The sequence below is a fragment of the Oratosquilla oratoria genome, chromosome 44 (assembly GCF_046742065.1).
Source record: "Oratosquilla oratoria isolate Oo_2021 chromosome 44, ASM4674206v1, whole genome shotgun sequence".
NCBI classification, from domain to species: Eukaryota; Metazoa; Arthropoda; class Malacostraca; order Stomatopoda; family Squillidae; genus Oratosquilla; species Oratosquilla oratoria.
The window spans coordinates 28,871,357-28,889,575 of NC_134820.1; the positions used below are offsets into that span (position 1 = coordinate 28,871,357).

General features: G+C 37.5%; 1 protein-coding gene across 5 annotated transcripts in view; it reads right to left on the minus strand.

Annotated features, from left to right (window-relative positions):
* Positions 1–18,219, minus strand: part of LOC143022226 (rho guanine nucleotide exchange factor 12-like) — a 385,126-nt gene that overhangs the window by 354,725 nt on the left and 12,182 nt on the right. For all 5 annotated transcript variants that reach the window (XM_076180340.1, XM_076180339.1, XM_076180343.1 and 2 more), the window contains exons 2-3: positions 9,854–10,002; positions 4,945–5,052 (exon numbers count right to left, since the gene is read on the minus strand). In XM_076180340.1, coding sequence (XP_076036455.1) covers positions 4,945–5,052; positions 9,854–10,002 — 257 coding nt within the window. The remainder of the gene's footprint in view (positions 1–4,944; positions 5,053–9,853; positions 10,003–18,219) is intronic.

Below are 18,219 nucleotides of genomic sequence, written 5' to 3' on the forward strand. Positions count from 1 at the left end.
GTACCTAGCCTACCTGTATATTAATCACCAGAGATACTGAATATAGCCTATTAAACATGTACAGTAGTTTATTTAATTATTTTTATCCTTTTTACCATATTCAAACACTATAATATGTATTTTCAGTACGGAACTTAAATCTCGCGGGCAGCAGCCAATGCCAGCCGTACGACGTGACGTAATAATACTCGCATCATAAAATATAGTCACCGCTTATATCGATCGTTCTCTCTTTCACCCGCGAATTTTGAAAACCACAGAGAATGGGATTTAGGGCACATTTGAGAGAATGTAAAAACACAGGGGCGACTACAATAAATATAATCAAGACGCCGATATGGCAGCGTCGCGAATCCACTTGCTCCTCATGACGCCTACGTGTGCGGCACCGTATGGAAGGGGTTAAATTATCATATCGTCGTCGTCGTCGTCGTCATCGTAAAGTCGAACAATCGTAAGTCGCGGCCATCGTAAGTCGACGTTTACCTGTATTGTGAAAAAACAACGCCAACGTCGACCTGGATTAATCGCAAATTGCTTTAAATTTTCGGCAGTCTGATTGCAATTATCCGATTTATTTGGCAGGGGTTAGTATGACCCAATTATTTGATTCGAAAATGCAAATCCAATTGATCGCATAATTGGACTTCCAAATCGGACTGCCCACCTGATATATATATACATACATACATACATATATATATATATATACATACATATATATACACACACATTACATGGCATATACCTTACACAAATAATTTGCTATTGCTTTGCTATATTCCTACATTCTAAAATCACTAAAAATGAAATAAGTGAATTGTACGAGTTTACATTTATGAATTACAGTTTGTAATATTCCTATCTCTACCTGCAGTACATCAACTCTAGAAGGGTGGTGCTCTGTCTAATTAAATGTTGCAAATAGTGATAGTAACTGATGGGAGATGGTTGCACTAACACAATTGCGGATCCAATAAAGGATATAAGCGAGTGGTATCCCTGCACGATGGATGTCAGAGATTATAATCTTTATCTATCTATTTTATAATTTTTATTTATCTATTTATTCTTTAATCTCTATTCATTTATAATTTTTATCTATTTACTTATAATTTTTTATTCATTTATTTATCTATTCATAATTTTCATTTATTTATTTATCATTACTGTATTATCATTTTTTTTTGCATCCGACCTAGTTATGGACCAAAAGATCTGTCAGCTTGCTCCGCCTTTGTAATCTCCCTGCTGCCTGCCGTCAAAACCCATCAACATCCTCACCAACCCTGAGAGTCTGGCACTCCGTCTCTGGACTGGGCCCCAAGATTTCTCTTAATCAATCTTAACTATATTTCCTACACATTTTTCACACTACTGACCACCAGTAACTGCTTCTTTCCTATTATAACTATGAACTAGTGACTAACTAACAATACCATACTAATACACTGTCCAACAGTCCAAAGTTTTTTCCCAGAGATATCTATGGGAGGGCCTGGGGATGGATACATGCTAGAAAACTCAAGGCAACAATTTCTATTCTTACAATTCCATTTCTGCATGAGGGGACAGGGAGGAAGGATCACCGATTTAATGAAGCGGCCTTGCTATGGATGTGCTGTGTCTTGCGACACTGCTTCTGACCCAGGGCAGTGGACAATATGCAGGGATGACCCGTTATCCAGGAGGTGCCAAGATAAGAGGGAGGGAAGAGGGTGGAGGAGAGTGGAGTATGTTAGGGATGGAATGGGTGGGAGTGGTTTTATGCCTTTGTTTTTTGGCTACCTCCCTTGTAAGGGGGAAAAAGCCTTTGGTATATGTATGTATGTATATATGTATGCTAAGGAGAGGTACCTAGGGTAATCACCAATTTTCCTAGAGGGAGATTGCAATCATTTAGTTTACACCTAACCTAGCCAACCCTAATTAACCTAGTCCAACTCTGATCAACCTAACCTAACCTAACCTTTTAGGTCAATTGTTTAGGTTAGGTTAGGTCAGGTTTATAAGAATTCCAATTACAACACCTCCCAGAATTAGCAATTGCAATAGATTACAATATATATGAACCAACGTCAAGCACATACAAATGATTGTCATGAGATGGATGTCAAGAATCATCTTTCTGTGACCCATTTTTCAATCTTGTCAACATCATTATCTGGAGGTGCAGCCTTGAGGGGATGACACTTGGTCTCTAAAACATACCCAAAATCTCTTTCTACGAACATTTCATATAAGAATAGCTGGCAACTAGGGAGCAGCTCCCTCGACCTATCAGTGACAAAGAAAAAGTACTACACTATTATTATAATTTTTATTGATTTATTTTTATCTATTTATTATCATTATAATTTTTTCTGCATCCGACCTAGTTATGGACCAAAAGGTCTCCTGCCGGCATACTACGCCTTTGTAATACATTACAGACAATCCAATGTTTCTTTCCAAAGATGGCCATGCACGAGCCCAAGAAACATGGGTGGGCACTAGTAGGGCTGCAGGTTTCCAGTCTACGGAATTTGATTCAACAATTTCTATCATTACATATACACAACCATTCCTATCCCATCACCTCAGGGATGAAAAGTTGCTTTGCCTGCTGGTGTATTATTTGTGCGACAAAGTATCCGTTCATCTCTAAGGTTCTGAGATGGGAAGCTTGGCTGAATGAATTTTTATTTGTTTTTGGTGTAGGTGTGTGATTTGACTTGGCCATTCCTCTTATACGGAAGAATGGACTCTTGGTCCATACACACACACACACACACACACACACACACACATACATACATATATACAAACATTGTGTGTGTGTGTGTATGTGTCTATGTATGAGTGTATGTATATGTGTGTGTCTGTGTGTGTATGTGTGTATATATATGTTTGTGTGTGTGTATGTGTGTACAACAAATGCTGACATGCATATACTCTTTAACAAATTATGTAATCCACATCCCATCAGCTTCTTGTTCTAGTAAATCCTATTTATGTTTGAAAATACTTCTAATTCAGTTACCTTATGACAGACAATAACAGCCTAAGAGAATATTTCTTTGTTCCTGCATAAGTTCCTCTGTGACTGGCTGGGTGAGTGACAAGTGAAGCACTGATAGCACCATGCAGGTCCCTCACATGTGGGAACAGGAAGAAGGAAGAAGAGGAGATGAGGAAGAAAAATTCAAACAAAAAGAAGGAAAACGAAAGGAGGAAGAAAAGAAGAAAAAACACGACAAAGGAGAAAGGGAAAATATGAAAGAAAAGAGGTAGATAAAAAAAAAATAATAATAAAAAAATAAAATAAAATAAAATAAAAAGAATAAAAAAATGTGAGTGGAAAAAATTGATGATAATGAAACTGGATTTACAATCCATGGAAAGGCTAAGACTAAAAGTATGGTACAGAGGAAGAAAACTCACTAAATCAATTTGAAGGAAGAAAAAGTCTGCAGCAACATGGAGTAAGAGGGAGTATAAAGAGCACTGAGGAAGATAGGCTTGATGGGGGTGGCTGAAGAGGTCTGGGTGGACAATGAAATGGATATTGTGTACAAGTAAAAGAAAATATAAAGTAATAAGTGTGCTAAGATAAGAGGGAGGGTGGAGGGGTGTGGAGTGTATTCAGGGATGGAATGGGTGGAAATGATTTTATGCCTTTTCCTTTTTGGCTACCTCCCTTGTAAGGGGGAAAAAGCCTTGGTATATGTATGTAATAAGTGTGCTTATGAGAAAAGGAGAAGAAAAGAGAAGAGAAGAGAAGAGGAAGGTTGAGGAGGGGGTAGAAGAGGAGTGGGAGGACATGATGGAGGATGTGGAGGGGAAGGAAGAGTGGGTGAGGAGGAAGAAGGGAAGGAAGAGTGGGTGAGGTGGATGAGGGGAAGGAAGAGGGGGTGAGGAGGATGAGGGGAAGGAAGATGGGGTGAGGAGGAAGAGGGAAGGAAGATGGGGTGAGGAGGAAGAGGAGAAGGAAGAGGAAGTGAGGAGGAAGAGGGGAAGGAAGAGTGGGTGAGGTGGAAGAGGTGAGGGAAAAGGGGGTTAGGAGGAAGATAGGAGGAAGATGGAAGGAAGAGGGACTGAGGGGGAAGATGGAAGGAAGAGGGGGTGAGGAGGAAGAGGGGAAGGGGGAGAAAGAGCAGGAGGAAGATGGGGAGGAGGAAGAAGAGGGAGAGGGGGAGGAAAAAGGTGAAGGGAAGGGGGAGAAGGAGGGAAGGGGAGAAAGAGGGGGAGAAAAAGGGGAAGGGGAGAAATGGGGGAGGGGAATGGGAGGAAGAGGAGAAGGGGGAAGAGGAAAGGAGACAGGAGAGGGGTGGAAGAGGAGGAGGAAAGGGGAGAGGAGAATAAAGAAAGAAAAGGAAGAAAAGGAGATAGGAAGAGAAGTTAAAGGAGACAAAGAGGAAGCAAAGAGGAGAGATAGGAGGAGGAGGGCTAGGTGAAGAGGAGGCTGTGGAAGAGGAAGTGGTGGAAAGTGAGAGGGGGAAGGAAGAGGTTAAGAGGAGGAGGAGGAGGAGGAGGAGGAGGAGGAGGAGGAGGAGGAGGAGGAGGAGGAGGAGGAAGAGAGAGGGATCTATGCTATGATGAATTATAAGTATGGGAAGAAAAGCTACAAACAGAGGAACAGGAGATAAAATACAGGAATGGAAATACTATTGATGGAATCAGAAGGACAAAGATAAATGGAAGAAATGAAAGGGACAAGGAGACTTGGATTGGAGATGATGGAGATGATGATGATGATGATGATGATGAAAATATGAGGAAAAATGATCAAAGAAACAAGAGGGCTGGAAGAAAATTAATCCATGACTCACAAAGTACACACTGTGTACACTGCAGATTGACCAAGAGAATGGCAGGTCAATAAGTGTGTTTACTTGTCCCAATAGGAACAGGGTACCTATCAGAAGCTCAATACTAGACAATGGAAACAGAGAGCAGACTTACACTTGATAATTTGTACAACTTCCTTGTGGTTGACTTGTGACACTAGAGTTCCGTTGACCCTGATGATAGAGTCGCCTTTCTTCACTCCTGCTTGTGCGGCTGGACCACCTGAAAGTACGAAACGGCTTTAGTACATACATACACCAACGGCTCTTTTTCCCCCGTACATGGGAGGTAGCCAAAAGACAAAGGCATAGAAACTACTCCCACCCATTCCATCCCCTACATACTCCACTCCCCTCTACCCTCTTATCTTGGCACCTCCTGGATGACGGGTCATTCTTGTATCTCACCCACTGCACTGGGTCAGAAGCAGTGTTACAAGACAGCACATCCACAGCAAGGCTGTTTGGGAAACACAGGAAATGAATGGGAAAAAAAAAAAAAAAAAAAAAAAAAAAAAAAAAAATCTTTGTGTTTGATCTGATCATAGAAACAATACAAACACATAATTATTTTTTTCTAACAGAAATAAATGGGTGTCGGATGAGCGATGGATGGAGGGGGGAGGGGGGATGTATGCCTTGGCTGGCTCTTTCCCTCGTGAGGGGGACGAATCCCTTTGGTGGATCAGCACTGAAGATGTAAATACATGAAAGCACTCTACTTCGTTAGTTTATCTTTCCTGTGGTTACTCCTACATATATACAAACGAGGTGATGTTTGTACGAAGAGGAGGAGGAGGAGGAGGAGGAGGAGGAGGAGGAAGATCATAAGTGTGGGTTCATCTCAAACTGACACCCCTGTGTGGGTGGCGTCGGTGTGGGTGATGTTGCTGTGTAAATACTGCTCAAAGCGGTGACTGACTCAGGACTTCCCACACCACACAGGTGATTTAATACCAAAACTTTCACTATTCAAAAGTAAATTAATCAAATCATTCCTCCAAGGACACTCGGGTCAAAAATCAAGCCTCTTCAACACCACCCATCAAACTCCCTATGCAAACCTCTGGAGGTATTAGCCCTACAGAATAAATCCCTGCCTAGGGAAGCAAGAACCACATAAACATGACCACGTTCAGGTCACTATCAAGCCATAAAACCATACAAACACTGAATAGCACTGGCCATAGAAACAAATTATACTAGAAGCGACTATCACACAAGACACTGAATGCCTCATCCTATACTGTCCTGCCCTATCCCTGTCCAGACAACAACACATTAAATGACTCATGGGTCAATCCAATGGCTACTGTTGGTTACCTGGAAGCCATGAGTCTTCTCTAAGAGAGATCTGGAGCAATGGAGTATTTGATTGATAGAAAAGTTTGGGTGTTCTTAGTAGCTATTATGATGATGATTATAATTATCATCAAGTTATCTGCATGGGTGTGCTTTTCTGTTATACTCTGCATCAGGTATGGGAAGATCATTCATGATGGGGTTGAATGGTCCAGTTCAGAGTATGGAATGCCCCTCCTTAACCACTTGAGTACAAGTAAAATTCTCATGTGCAACATTGGCTGCCATATGAACAATGCATCACACTACTCGCATTGTTAAATATATAGTCTTTGCTGTATTACTCATTCTCTTTTTCTCTGAGTAATAATAATCACAGAAAATGTGATCAAACTAGTTCACAGAATCCAGGGGTAACCCATGTACAACTACAAAAAATATAATCAAGATGCCGACATCTACATCCTTGTGTACCCACTCATGTCTCATGACGCTTACGTAAGCATCATCGTACCGAAGTGGTTATAAACTGGACAAATTTAGATTTAAAAAGGAAATAGGCAAGAATTGTTTTACTAATAGGGTGGTCGACGAATGGAATAAACTTAGTAACCATGTAGTAAGCGCTGAAACTATCAGTTGTTTTAAGAAACGATTAGACAACTTTATGGATGGGGATGACAGGTGGTGATGGATATGGAGCTGCCTAGTGTAGGCCTTATGGTCTCTTGCAGTCTCCTTCATTCTTATGTTCTTATGTTGATCTGGGGGTGTGGTCAGATTGGTTATATTTCTTTCTGCAAGCAGTCTTTTCATCAGTTTGGGTTTAGTGAATAGTAAGGAAATTGGTCTATGAGATGCTGAGATTTCTGGTGATTTGTTTGCTTTTGTGATATGTGATATGGTTTAACATCACATACTACCCCCTAACAGGAGGCTAAGCCAGTGCCCCTTTCAGAGGATTTTGTAGCATGGAATTTAATGAATCATGCTTTTGGTTCAACTTCACCGGTGGCAGGATTCGAACCACCACCCCCTCGACCATCACCACAAGTAACAACACCCTAACCTGCATGGCCAGCAAGCTTGTACTTATTGTTTGCTTTTAATATGGGAATAATATGTACTTTTTCTTTTTTATACAAAATTGGAATCTTGTTATCCCACCAGGAGTGGCTGAGTGTAAGTCTGGGTCTTTATTGTATGTAGTCACGGTGATTCGGATGGATCCTTGAGATCTTATCTGGTCTCTCCGTGTGGGAGTTTCTCAATTTCTTTATTGCATCTTCTATGTCTACTGGAGAACAGAGGTGGTATAGGTATCTGATTCTATTTTAAAGATTTCTTTAATTATCCTCTTATTTTCTGGATTTGTGGTTTTGACACTTGTTTTTGAGAATTGTTTACTGATGATGTCACACTGATAATTTGGTGATGGAAATTTTCCTTGTACATACATATACCAAAGGCTTCCCCACCCCTTACAAGGGAGGTAGCCAAAAAAAGGGATAAAAACCACTCACACTCATTTCATCCCTATCACACTCCACTCCCCTCCACCCTCTTCCCTCCCTCTAATCTTGGCTCCTCCTGGATGACAGGTCATCTCTGTATCTTGGCCAGTACCCTGGGTCAGGAACAGTGTATTGCACTAATTGTTTCACAGATGAGAGGTGGATTACTTTCTTAATTAATATCCCTTTTACTAATGAAAGGGTAAAATGGAAGTAAATTATATAACCTGGCAGTAGATAGAACACACCCTATCTTGAGTATTGGCTACATGTTATTATGGGATTAAAAGCTGCTAAGTAGCATGCGGCTGATATTTTTGAGTCTATATGAGGAGCCCCTATGGACCAGAGCCACACATCATTTTGTCTGTGGTAGAGGAAATATCTATTTATACAGGAATGATGATACTTTATTATACTGCGACTATCCCTCCGTTATGTTGTTTCCCCATTCTTGTTACTGTCCTGTACCACTTCTCTGAATATTCATTTTCTCATTTTGCTAAATCGTGTGGTGGAGGAAAAGAATATTGCCACAAAGTATTTCCACTTCAGTTGTATAAGGTGACAAAAACAGGATGAGGATAGGATTAAGCATCCTTCTCCCTGTAGCCCCAAAAACATTCCTAAAAAATGCACAGGCATGAGAGGGTCTGGGAGTTTTCCAACCAGTACCCTAAGGTTTGGGTCTTTTAATGTGTGTGGATGTGGTACAGATGAGAGTAAAAAGGAAGAGATAGGCAGTATGTTTGTGAGAAGAAAGATGGATGTGTTGGCATTGAGTGAAACTAAGTTGAAAGGAAGGGGCAAGTTTGAATTTGGGAGTGTAGTTGGGGGGATCTCAGGAGTGAAGAAAGGATGAGGGAGAGAAGGGGTGGCTATACTATTAAGTGAAGAGATAGGTAAGAGTGTGGTGGAGTGGAAGGAGGTTTCTTCAAGGTTAATGTAGATGAATGTGAAAACTGGGAAGGAAGAGTTGGGTCTTTGTAAGTGCATATGGGCCTGGTAGAGAGAAGAGTGTAGAGGAAAGGGAGTTTTTTTTTTATAGATTTAGGGAGAAATGTCTAGTTATTTGGAAATTTGTTAACAAAAGTGAATAGTGAAAAGGATCCCGGCATAATTATCAGTAACGATCATAAATTATCTAAGCAGGGTATTTCAGCCTCTGAGAAAGCAAATAAGATTCTAGGATTGAATGTGCAATCTTTTGAATTCAAAAGTACATCTCTCCTTAACAAGCTATATAAATCATTAGCTTGTCCACATTTGGAATATGCTGTTTCAGTATGGTAACTGAATCTCATTAAAGACATTGACAGATTGGAAAAACTACGATGGCGAGCCACAAAACTGATTCCAAATATAAAAAATAAATCATACGAAAATTAACTAATGAATCAATTTTCCTTAAAAAAGCGTAGACTCAGAGGTGACTTGATACAGATCTTTAAGATTCTAAAGGGAATTGACATCAAAAGTGACAAAAAATTTACATAGAATGAGAATAAAACAAGAAACAATAGTCTCAAACTGTCAGGAAATAGATTTAATTTGGAAGTGGGTGGAAACAACTTGGCCAGCCGTGTAGTTAATGAATGGAATAAACTTCCTGCAGTGGCAGTGCAATGTAGTTCAGTTCAAAGGTTTAAAATTCATTTAGATAAACACCTAACCAAGATGCTGTAATGACTGTCATTTATCTTATATTATTTGTCTGTTTATCATTATTTCCTTGATTCTCATTTATTATTAGTTATAAGTCAACTTATTAATATCTACTATTTACCAGTTTGTTTATTAGTTATTTATAATTATCTATATTATCATAATTTTTATTTATTCATTTATCATTATATTTTTTTTGTATCTGACCTAGTTATGGACCAAAAGGTCTCCTGCCAGCATGCTCTGCCTTTGTAATCCTTTGTGGTATTGGGAGACCTTAATGCTAGGGTAGGAAATGAACCCATAGACAGATATTTGAGGACAGAGAGGAAACAGTAACATGAGAAGAGCTTTGAGTTATATTACCAATGTTTCAACACTGGTCTTTTTCAATGTACCGTACCTTGAAAAAGAGCAATATGTCAAAACGTCAGTAATAAAACTCAAAGCTCTTCTCATGTTTCCGTTTCTTCTCTGTCCTCAAATTTGTCACGATAAATAATCATAGACAGATATGTACACTATAACTGAAAGAAAACTTACCATCTTTGACATCTTGAACAGTAACAGGACTTTCCCCTGAAACAGTAAGCCCATATCCTCTTTCTCCGCGATGAATGACCACTGTGCGCAGACCATTGGGGTCACCTGGCTGCCCAACCAGGTCTTCCCCTTCTGCTATGGCCTCCAACCTGAAATACAAGGAATCTATGAACAAATATCTGCCTTCACAACTTAATTCTATGATTACAGTAATATGATGCTCTCAATGATTTTCAGATTAAAAACAATCTATCTATATACCAAGGGCCTTTTCCCCTTTATAAGGGTGAATTATGATATATATATATATATATATATATATATAAATAATAATAATAATAAAAAAAAATATATATATATATATCAATATGCTGTTCTAAAGAGGGAGTAGATATAATGGGCAACAGGTAAGCATTCAATGATCATGGATGCAATATTATTCAGATTTCTATTACAGTTGTACACTATCGAACAAAAGTGTGCATTCACAAAATCACAAACACACACAGTCATAGCAATACCCAGATTAGGCAACATAATCTCCAAGCTCTCATCTGGAAGGGTAATTACAGTTAAGTCTAACCTATGATCTAAGACCATAGTGGGATGGTAATGATGGACTGAATGATACCTTTAGCATATCTACAATAACGCCCTCAGTTGTGGTACACCTTATATATTTTGTTTCAATTTTAAATTACATGACATCAATGGGTGTCAGCCTAGATGGAAAGGTAAATGCGTAAAGACAAGCTGTATTATCTGACAACCTTTGACCCACTTGAGTCAGGCATATCCCTTAAAGTGAATAACATTAATATTACATACGTACACGAGCAGTAATGGAGGTCACGTGTGATTCACCATAGGCTTGGATCACATGTTGGACTTGTGATTGACAGTTATTAACCTCCTGGATGAGAGCTCAGAGCTCATATGACCCATCTATGGGTAATACTGTGACCTTACACACAAACACACACACCCTACTCCCTGCTCACAAGAGTTGGAGTAACAACCCACAGTGCAGTGATACTGAAATTATCTCAGCCCTGGGCAGGGTTCAAACCCATACCTCCATAGTGGCAGCTGGGAACTCTACCAAATATGCCACAAGTTGTGTGTATGTGTGTTTACCTAGTTTTACCAAGCTGTATTTTGCGGGAGAAGAGCTATGCTCGTAGAGACCCGCAGTTGTATCTTTCCGCATCCAGTTATTTCTTAAAGTCATGTTTAGTTTTACCACTCACTGTTTTCTCTTTCAATTTATTCCATGTATCTATCACTCTGTGTGGAAAGCTATTCTTTTTCAGATCTCTTCTGTAACTCTCCTTCTTAAGTTTCTTCTTGTGTCCCCTTGTATTTCTTCTGTCCCATTTAAGTAGATCATCCCTGTCAAGTATTTCCATCTCTAATTGTAGTACTGTATAAAGGAAAAGGAGCAATGTTCATTGGGTTCTGTCTACTACTCTCTAATTTATCATACTTAGTCTCAAATTAATATACAGTTTCAACTTAATATATATCCTTGATTTCCAATTATCATAATTAGATTTGAACTCGTGTATTGTTTGAGCTTGGGCTATATCATCTTCTAAGCTATCCCATGTATGCATCTATATGGAGAACTGTATTTCTTCACATTCTCTAGACATGTGGTCTTAATTTGTCCCCATGTCCCTTTAAAGCCCTCACATCTTTAATCAGACGTCTTCTATCCATGCCATCTATCCCCTTTAGTGACCTGAATACTATAGTCACATCACCTCTCTTTGATCTTTCAAAGTTGGTAGACCCAGTCTTTTTCTCTTGTCTCCAACACTTGCTACTGTAACCTATATAATCTTACCCTAGATGGTTACTTCTACCTAGCCTGACTCCATAATCATAGTATTTAAGCATCATCATCATTATAATTAGTCCATTTCAGTTTTACAAAACTTTGTATTTAATTATGAAAATTACTATTATTACTGTTAATAAGAAAAAAGAAAAAAATAATGCAGTAGGTTGATGGTTGTTTTGTTCATATGCATTAACTACCCAAGTCAGACAATACCCTTTGTAGAAAAAAGTGATAGTTTATTCATTCACTGTTATTATGAATCATCAAGGAAAAAATCTTAATAGAGTGGCCCAAAGGTTGTTCTAGAATTGACATCATCAGCCAAGTTTTACATGGTATGAAATCTGAAATGAGTTTCATAGGGTGCTGACTTTTAATGAAGGACTATGTAATAAGGGCAAGGTTGAAAAGAAAATAGGCACTGATTTTATTTATCATTATCATTAAATGTTTCCAGCACAGTTTTTGGAGAGAGAGAAAGAGAGAGAGAAAAAATGATAGTTTATTTCCTCGCATTTCATTACAAACTTTCAAGTGAAAAAAAATTTAACAGCACACCCTGATTGACATCATCAGCCAAGTTTTACATCAAACAATATCTGAATTGCATAATAGGGTGCTCATTTTTATTGTGGTACTGCATAATATATTAGGACTGGGTTGAAATGAAAATAGGCAATGAATTTATGTTATTATCATTAAATGTTTCCAGTCCAGTTTATGGAATATTCTTACTGTCAGTTCCTCTTTAAAGAAAAAGAATGACAAAATTATATACATATATACATACACACACACAGATATATATATATATATATATATATATATATATATATATATATATATATATATATATACACACACACACACACATGCACAAAACCAAATTTCAGAACTGAATATGCTGATGCTCAAACAAGTTATAGATTATATCCCAAAAGACTGTTGGAACTCTACTGTATATCTTCTCATAATCTTGCAAGGTCTACATAAACAGGTCTAAGACCAAGTCCTAAACTGATGGGGCATATTCAAAACATTACATGATGAAAGTGATTAACAGCTCAGTGAGGCAAGTGGACGTGCCCAAGCCCTGTACTGGTTATCTACACAGGAAGGATGGGGAGATAATACCAAAGCAGAGCACACAGCTCCTTCACGCCCAGTTACAATTTACTGTGAAGTCAAAGGGAGCCTCTTCTACTTCTCTTAACAGGTACTGCAAATAATAATATTCAAGTGTGCAAACATTTCCAGGTTTCCACATTAGAAAGTGCCAATATCAGAGGAAAAATTAATGGAGTAGTCACCATTGACAAACTTCTAAGTGTGGGACAAAAGATAGATTAGAGGACATGGGCAGAAGCTGAAAAAGATATGGCAATTGGAGGATATTATGAAATAGAGCTTTCTGTACAGATGCAATGATCAGTGGAATATGAAAATACAGTATTTAGATGGGAACCTAGGTATACAAGCCTTGTCCTCTATATTACAATTAGGTAAATACACGTATACAGGAAATCTCTTCGATACAAAATAGATATGTACCTTTAAACACTTTTGTTTATTGATAATTCCTATATTGAAGCAAAGCTCTTAAATCTACAATTGTAATATCAATGAAGGTAAATGAACTTCAAACTAATGTTTACTGAATAATTATAAACAAAAATTAAAACAAACTAATGTTTACTGAATAATTATAAACAAAAATTAAAACAAACAATTACTGTACTGAGACATGTGACAACACACTGCACAGCACTGGGGCAAGGGAGGAGGGATGCCCCATTTTGTAAATTTCTTCTTTCTTTGTCAATGTACCAACGGTGGTTAAGCAAGACCCATAGTATGCCCAATCTCATTTAGACCTTGACCTTCTATGTGCCTCTATAAATTTCGAATTTGCACTCCAGTATCAAGGTTTTCTGTTGAGGATGGTGATGATGATGATAGTGGATACTTGGAAGGCATGATGAAAAGTACATATGTAACAAGATAGCATGGAATGAAGGCACAACATTGTGGGTGACTAGGAATATGCTGGGAATGGATCTACCCTTTACAGTCTGTTTATTTGAACAAATTGGGAGTGTAGTTACCATATTTTATGGCACATGAGATGCATTTTTCCCCCCCGAAAAAATCAGCTAAAAAGATTGACCTGCTTCTTATGTGATATTGAGACCTTCCGTAGGCCAATTTGTCTAACACTTGCTACTGTAAGCTATAATCTTACCCCAGTCACTTCTACCTAGCCTGACTCCATAATCTTAGTATACAAACATCATCATCATTATAATTAGTCATGTTCACTTTTACAAAACGTATTTAATTATGAAAAGGACTATTATTACTGTAAAAAAAAAATAATAATAATAAAAAATAAATAAATAAATAAATAAATAATAATAATGTAATATAATACCAGCAACATTTGTCGGAACCAGCTGATCAATCATATCTAAAAATGTCCCAACACTCTCCTACCAATAATCAGCTTCAAACTACCTATACAGAAGAAACATTTTGAATAAAAATAACTGTAAAATGCAAACCTACAAAACATTTGTTCACAGAGAAATACGCTTATATAATAAGTAATTACTATAACGGTACTCAAATGACATTATCATTATCGTTATCACGGTCCTTTTCACTAATATATACATAACTGTGTACACTGGGGGTCTTCAAATTCTACCGAGTTAGGGCGATTTACGAGGCTCTGAAACACATTTTTTTAAATTCATATCACCTCCACCTTAGCAGACAGTTTGTTTGCTAAGACTGAGGCAATTTAGGTTTCAAAAAATTGCGTTTCGATGCCTTGAAAACTGCACTAACCCTGTCAAATTTTGAGACCATAGTGTATACACTAGTAAAATAGGACTGTATTGACATTCTTGCCATTACTGCAAGAAAAAATTTGTAACAAAATGTTAGCAACATTTGTCAGTAACAGTGAGTTCATTATTGTAATCATATACAGTATTTCTGCCACAGCTAAACTGTATTCATAATGCTTTGTAATCTACCGTTAATTTGCTTTAAAGATTCCAAGCTTAAATACAATAACTTTTTTCCTGCACATGCCCTGTTGAAATGGGATGTGTCTTATACGTCCGTGCATCTTTATGCCATAAAATACAAGTGCAGTACTTTCCTCACCATATGCAAAGTCAGCACTGCAGTCGCTCATGTGATAAACTTGGTTCTATACAGTATTTTAATTTCTTTTATACTTTTTTTCATATAATCAAATTGTATGCCTTTCATATAAAGCAAACTGTCGACATTTTTCCTTTTTGTACCTTTGAGTCTTTGTACACACAAGTTTCATATATAAGTCCTTCCCTGTATGAGCACATATACCCATAAACACACAAGCAGAAAAAAAATACTTCCTTTCAACCGGTACAATAACAGACACATAGATGTATGCTAAGTGACAAAATTTTCATTCTGAATGCAAATCAGACAAGAAATAATGGTCTTAAACTGTCAGGAAGTAGATTTAATTTGGAAGTGGGTAGAAACAACTTTGCTAACTGTGTAGTAAATGAATAGAATAAATTTCCTGCAGAGGCAGTGGAATGTAGTACAGTTCAGTTTTAAGATTCATTTAGATAAACATCTAAGCAAAATGCTGTAATGCTTGTCTTTTATTCTATTTCATTTGTTATTATTAATTATTTATCATTATCTGTTTTTTCATTTATTATAAATAATTGTTTATCTGCTCATTTATCATTTATAATTATCTATTTATCTATTTTATACTTTTACTTTTTTCACAACTGTTCTAGTTATGGACCAAAAGGTTTCCTGTCAGCATGCTCTTCCTTTGTTATGTAGTATTTTGCATTAACCAGTGCTCGTATCTTTGGGGAGAACATTACACTAAAATGGCAGAATCATAGAGGTGGTACGGGAGGTTTATGAAGAACAGAATAAACGAAATGAGAGACAGAAGTTAAAAATGATCAGTCTTTCTGTTTTGAGGGATCAGATTCCAAATAAGGAATATTGCATATCGCAACTCCATAGGAATGTCACCAAAGTCCTTAATAGTTTCACTGCATTAAATGTATGCAGTCAATATGCCATATAATACTAATACCTTATTTCTCAATCAATCAATCATCCACTCACAAAACAAAAATTTCACCCTTGCAACATATTAACAAAATTTACCAAAATTGATTTCCTACTACTACCTGAGACACCATTTTACAAATGCACATGTCCACACAAAAAAGAAAGATCCGGCAGCATTGATAATGGGTAACCTATAGCCTGGGAAACATATCAGTATGATTGTGGCAAGACAAAATGACTGTTGAGGAACATAAAGGTGGATTTTCATTATGTGGTTCCTGCACAAAGTGAGGGACATACACAAGGTCGAAAGAGCAACAAAAAAATTGGTTCTTAGCCAAAGATTTAGAAAAAAAATTATAATAAAGAATAAATAAATAATAATAATAAAATAATAGATTAAAAGAACAAGACATCATAATTAAAGGAATAAAAGAAAGAGATAATTTCATTGTAGTGTTCTGATAACTGAAGTAGGTAGACATAATAAATGAGGATCTCTCGATTAAGAACAAGGGAGCCATCATCAGGTCATGGGAACAAACTGGAAAAGATCACACATCTAAAGGATATGAAGGAATATAGTTTTGTGTAGAGATACGAAAACTCCTGGAGTAGCCTAGATGATATAACCCAAGTTGGAACCATAACTGAATTTAAAATTAAATATGACAGTTGGATAATAACAGACAAGACCTCTGGAGTGTAGTTCCATTCCTATATACTGTACTACAACAAAGTATGGTAAATATACAAGTTACCAATGAAACTACTTTAAAGCAAGCTCAAACATTCAGTAAGCATTCAAAATGTCCCCTCCTAATATAAATCCCATTGACAAAATATGTACCCAAATCATACATCCATGCCTCTGCCCAGTACACAACCCACCACTGAAATAATATCAACAAATAAATAAAATAAAATACAAGGACCATATGCCTCAGGTTGTACCTCACAAATCCATTCCACTTCAATTACATATTATTTATGAACATGCAACAACCTATTCCTGGAAAGAAAAGATACAAAGGAGAGGTAAAGGAAGAGGAAAATGATTATAATAACAGCAATTATCATTGTTTCCTAAAGTTTCACTGCATGGAAACCTGCAGCCACTGAGTGAGAGAAAAGGGGGGAAGAGTGAGAGAGTGAGAGAGAGAACAGGAGAAAAGGGGAGAGACGAGGAGAGGAGGAGGAGGAGGAGGAGGAGGAGGAAGAGGAGGAGGAGGAGAAGGAGGGAGGGAGAGGGGAAGGGGAGAGAGGAAGGACAAAGGAAGAAAAAGTATGAAACAAAGAAAGAAAAAAGAAATGGAAAGAGAATGAGAGGGAAAGAGAAAGAGCGAGAGAGAAGGAGGGGAGGAGGGGAGGGGGAACAATAAAGACAGAAAAAGACAGAAGAGAGGAACTATAGAAGTATGCTGTGCTCCTGTTTCACACCATGTGCATATGATTATAGCATACACCATTATATAAATGCAACTACTGTATTTACATCTACAGTGAATGTAAAACTGCCTTCACAGTATTAGCAACATACAGTACATCTATTATCTTCATACCTATATATTGTATATATGTTTAAGAAAGAAAAGCCATACCATCAGTAAAAATGTGCAAGATGGAATTGGGTGGATAAGGGTGAAATGGGGGAGGAGTGATAGTGAGAGAGAGAGAGAGAGAGAGAGAGAGAGAGAGAGAGAGAGAGAGAGAGAGAGAGAGAGAATAAAAAGAGAGAGAGAATAAAAAGAGAGAGAGCAAGAGGTAGAGAAGGGGAGAGGAGGAGGAGAAGGAGGGAGGGAGAGGGGCAAGGGAGAGGGAAGGAAAAATAAAGATAAAGAGAGAGAGAGAAAAAGAGAGAAAGGGAGAGGTGGAGGGAGGGAGAGAAGGAAAAAGAAAGAAAAAGGAAGAAATTGACAAAGAAAGAAAGAAAAAAGAAAAAGGGTGGATGAGGGTGAGCTAGTGGTGTGCATGGAGATATGCGAAACACCTAGAAATGCAGTTGGACGGGTAATGATTGGTTCAAATTACTTAAGAGGTTTAAGATTGGACAGCAATCTATGCTATGCCTCGAGATTTAATGTTGCTTGTTCTCTTGCTTTAGATGGATAAGCACGTCATGGTAAATGTTGTACACTATTTTAACAATTTATCTTTAGTTTTTCAATACAAAAGAAGTTCTTACAATTCATTTTTCTATGTTATTCTCAACCCAATTACCTCCTGCATGTGAAGAATAATATTATATATATATATATGTATATATATATATAAACAATGTGAGGATGATAACAATAATAATGATAATAATAATAAAAATAATAACTTTTGCCCTAAGTTTCACAAGTTGGTAACCCACAACCCCAAAGGAGACAGTAACAGACCCTCCATCAATCTCTGTGAGACAATGCCATGT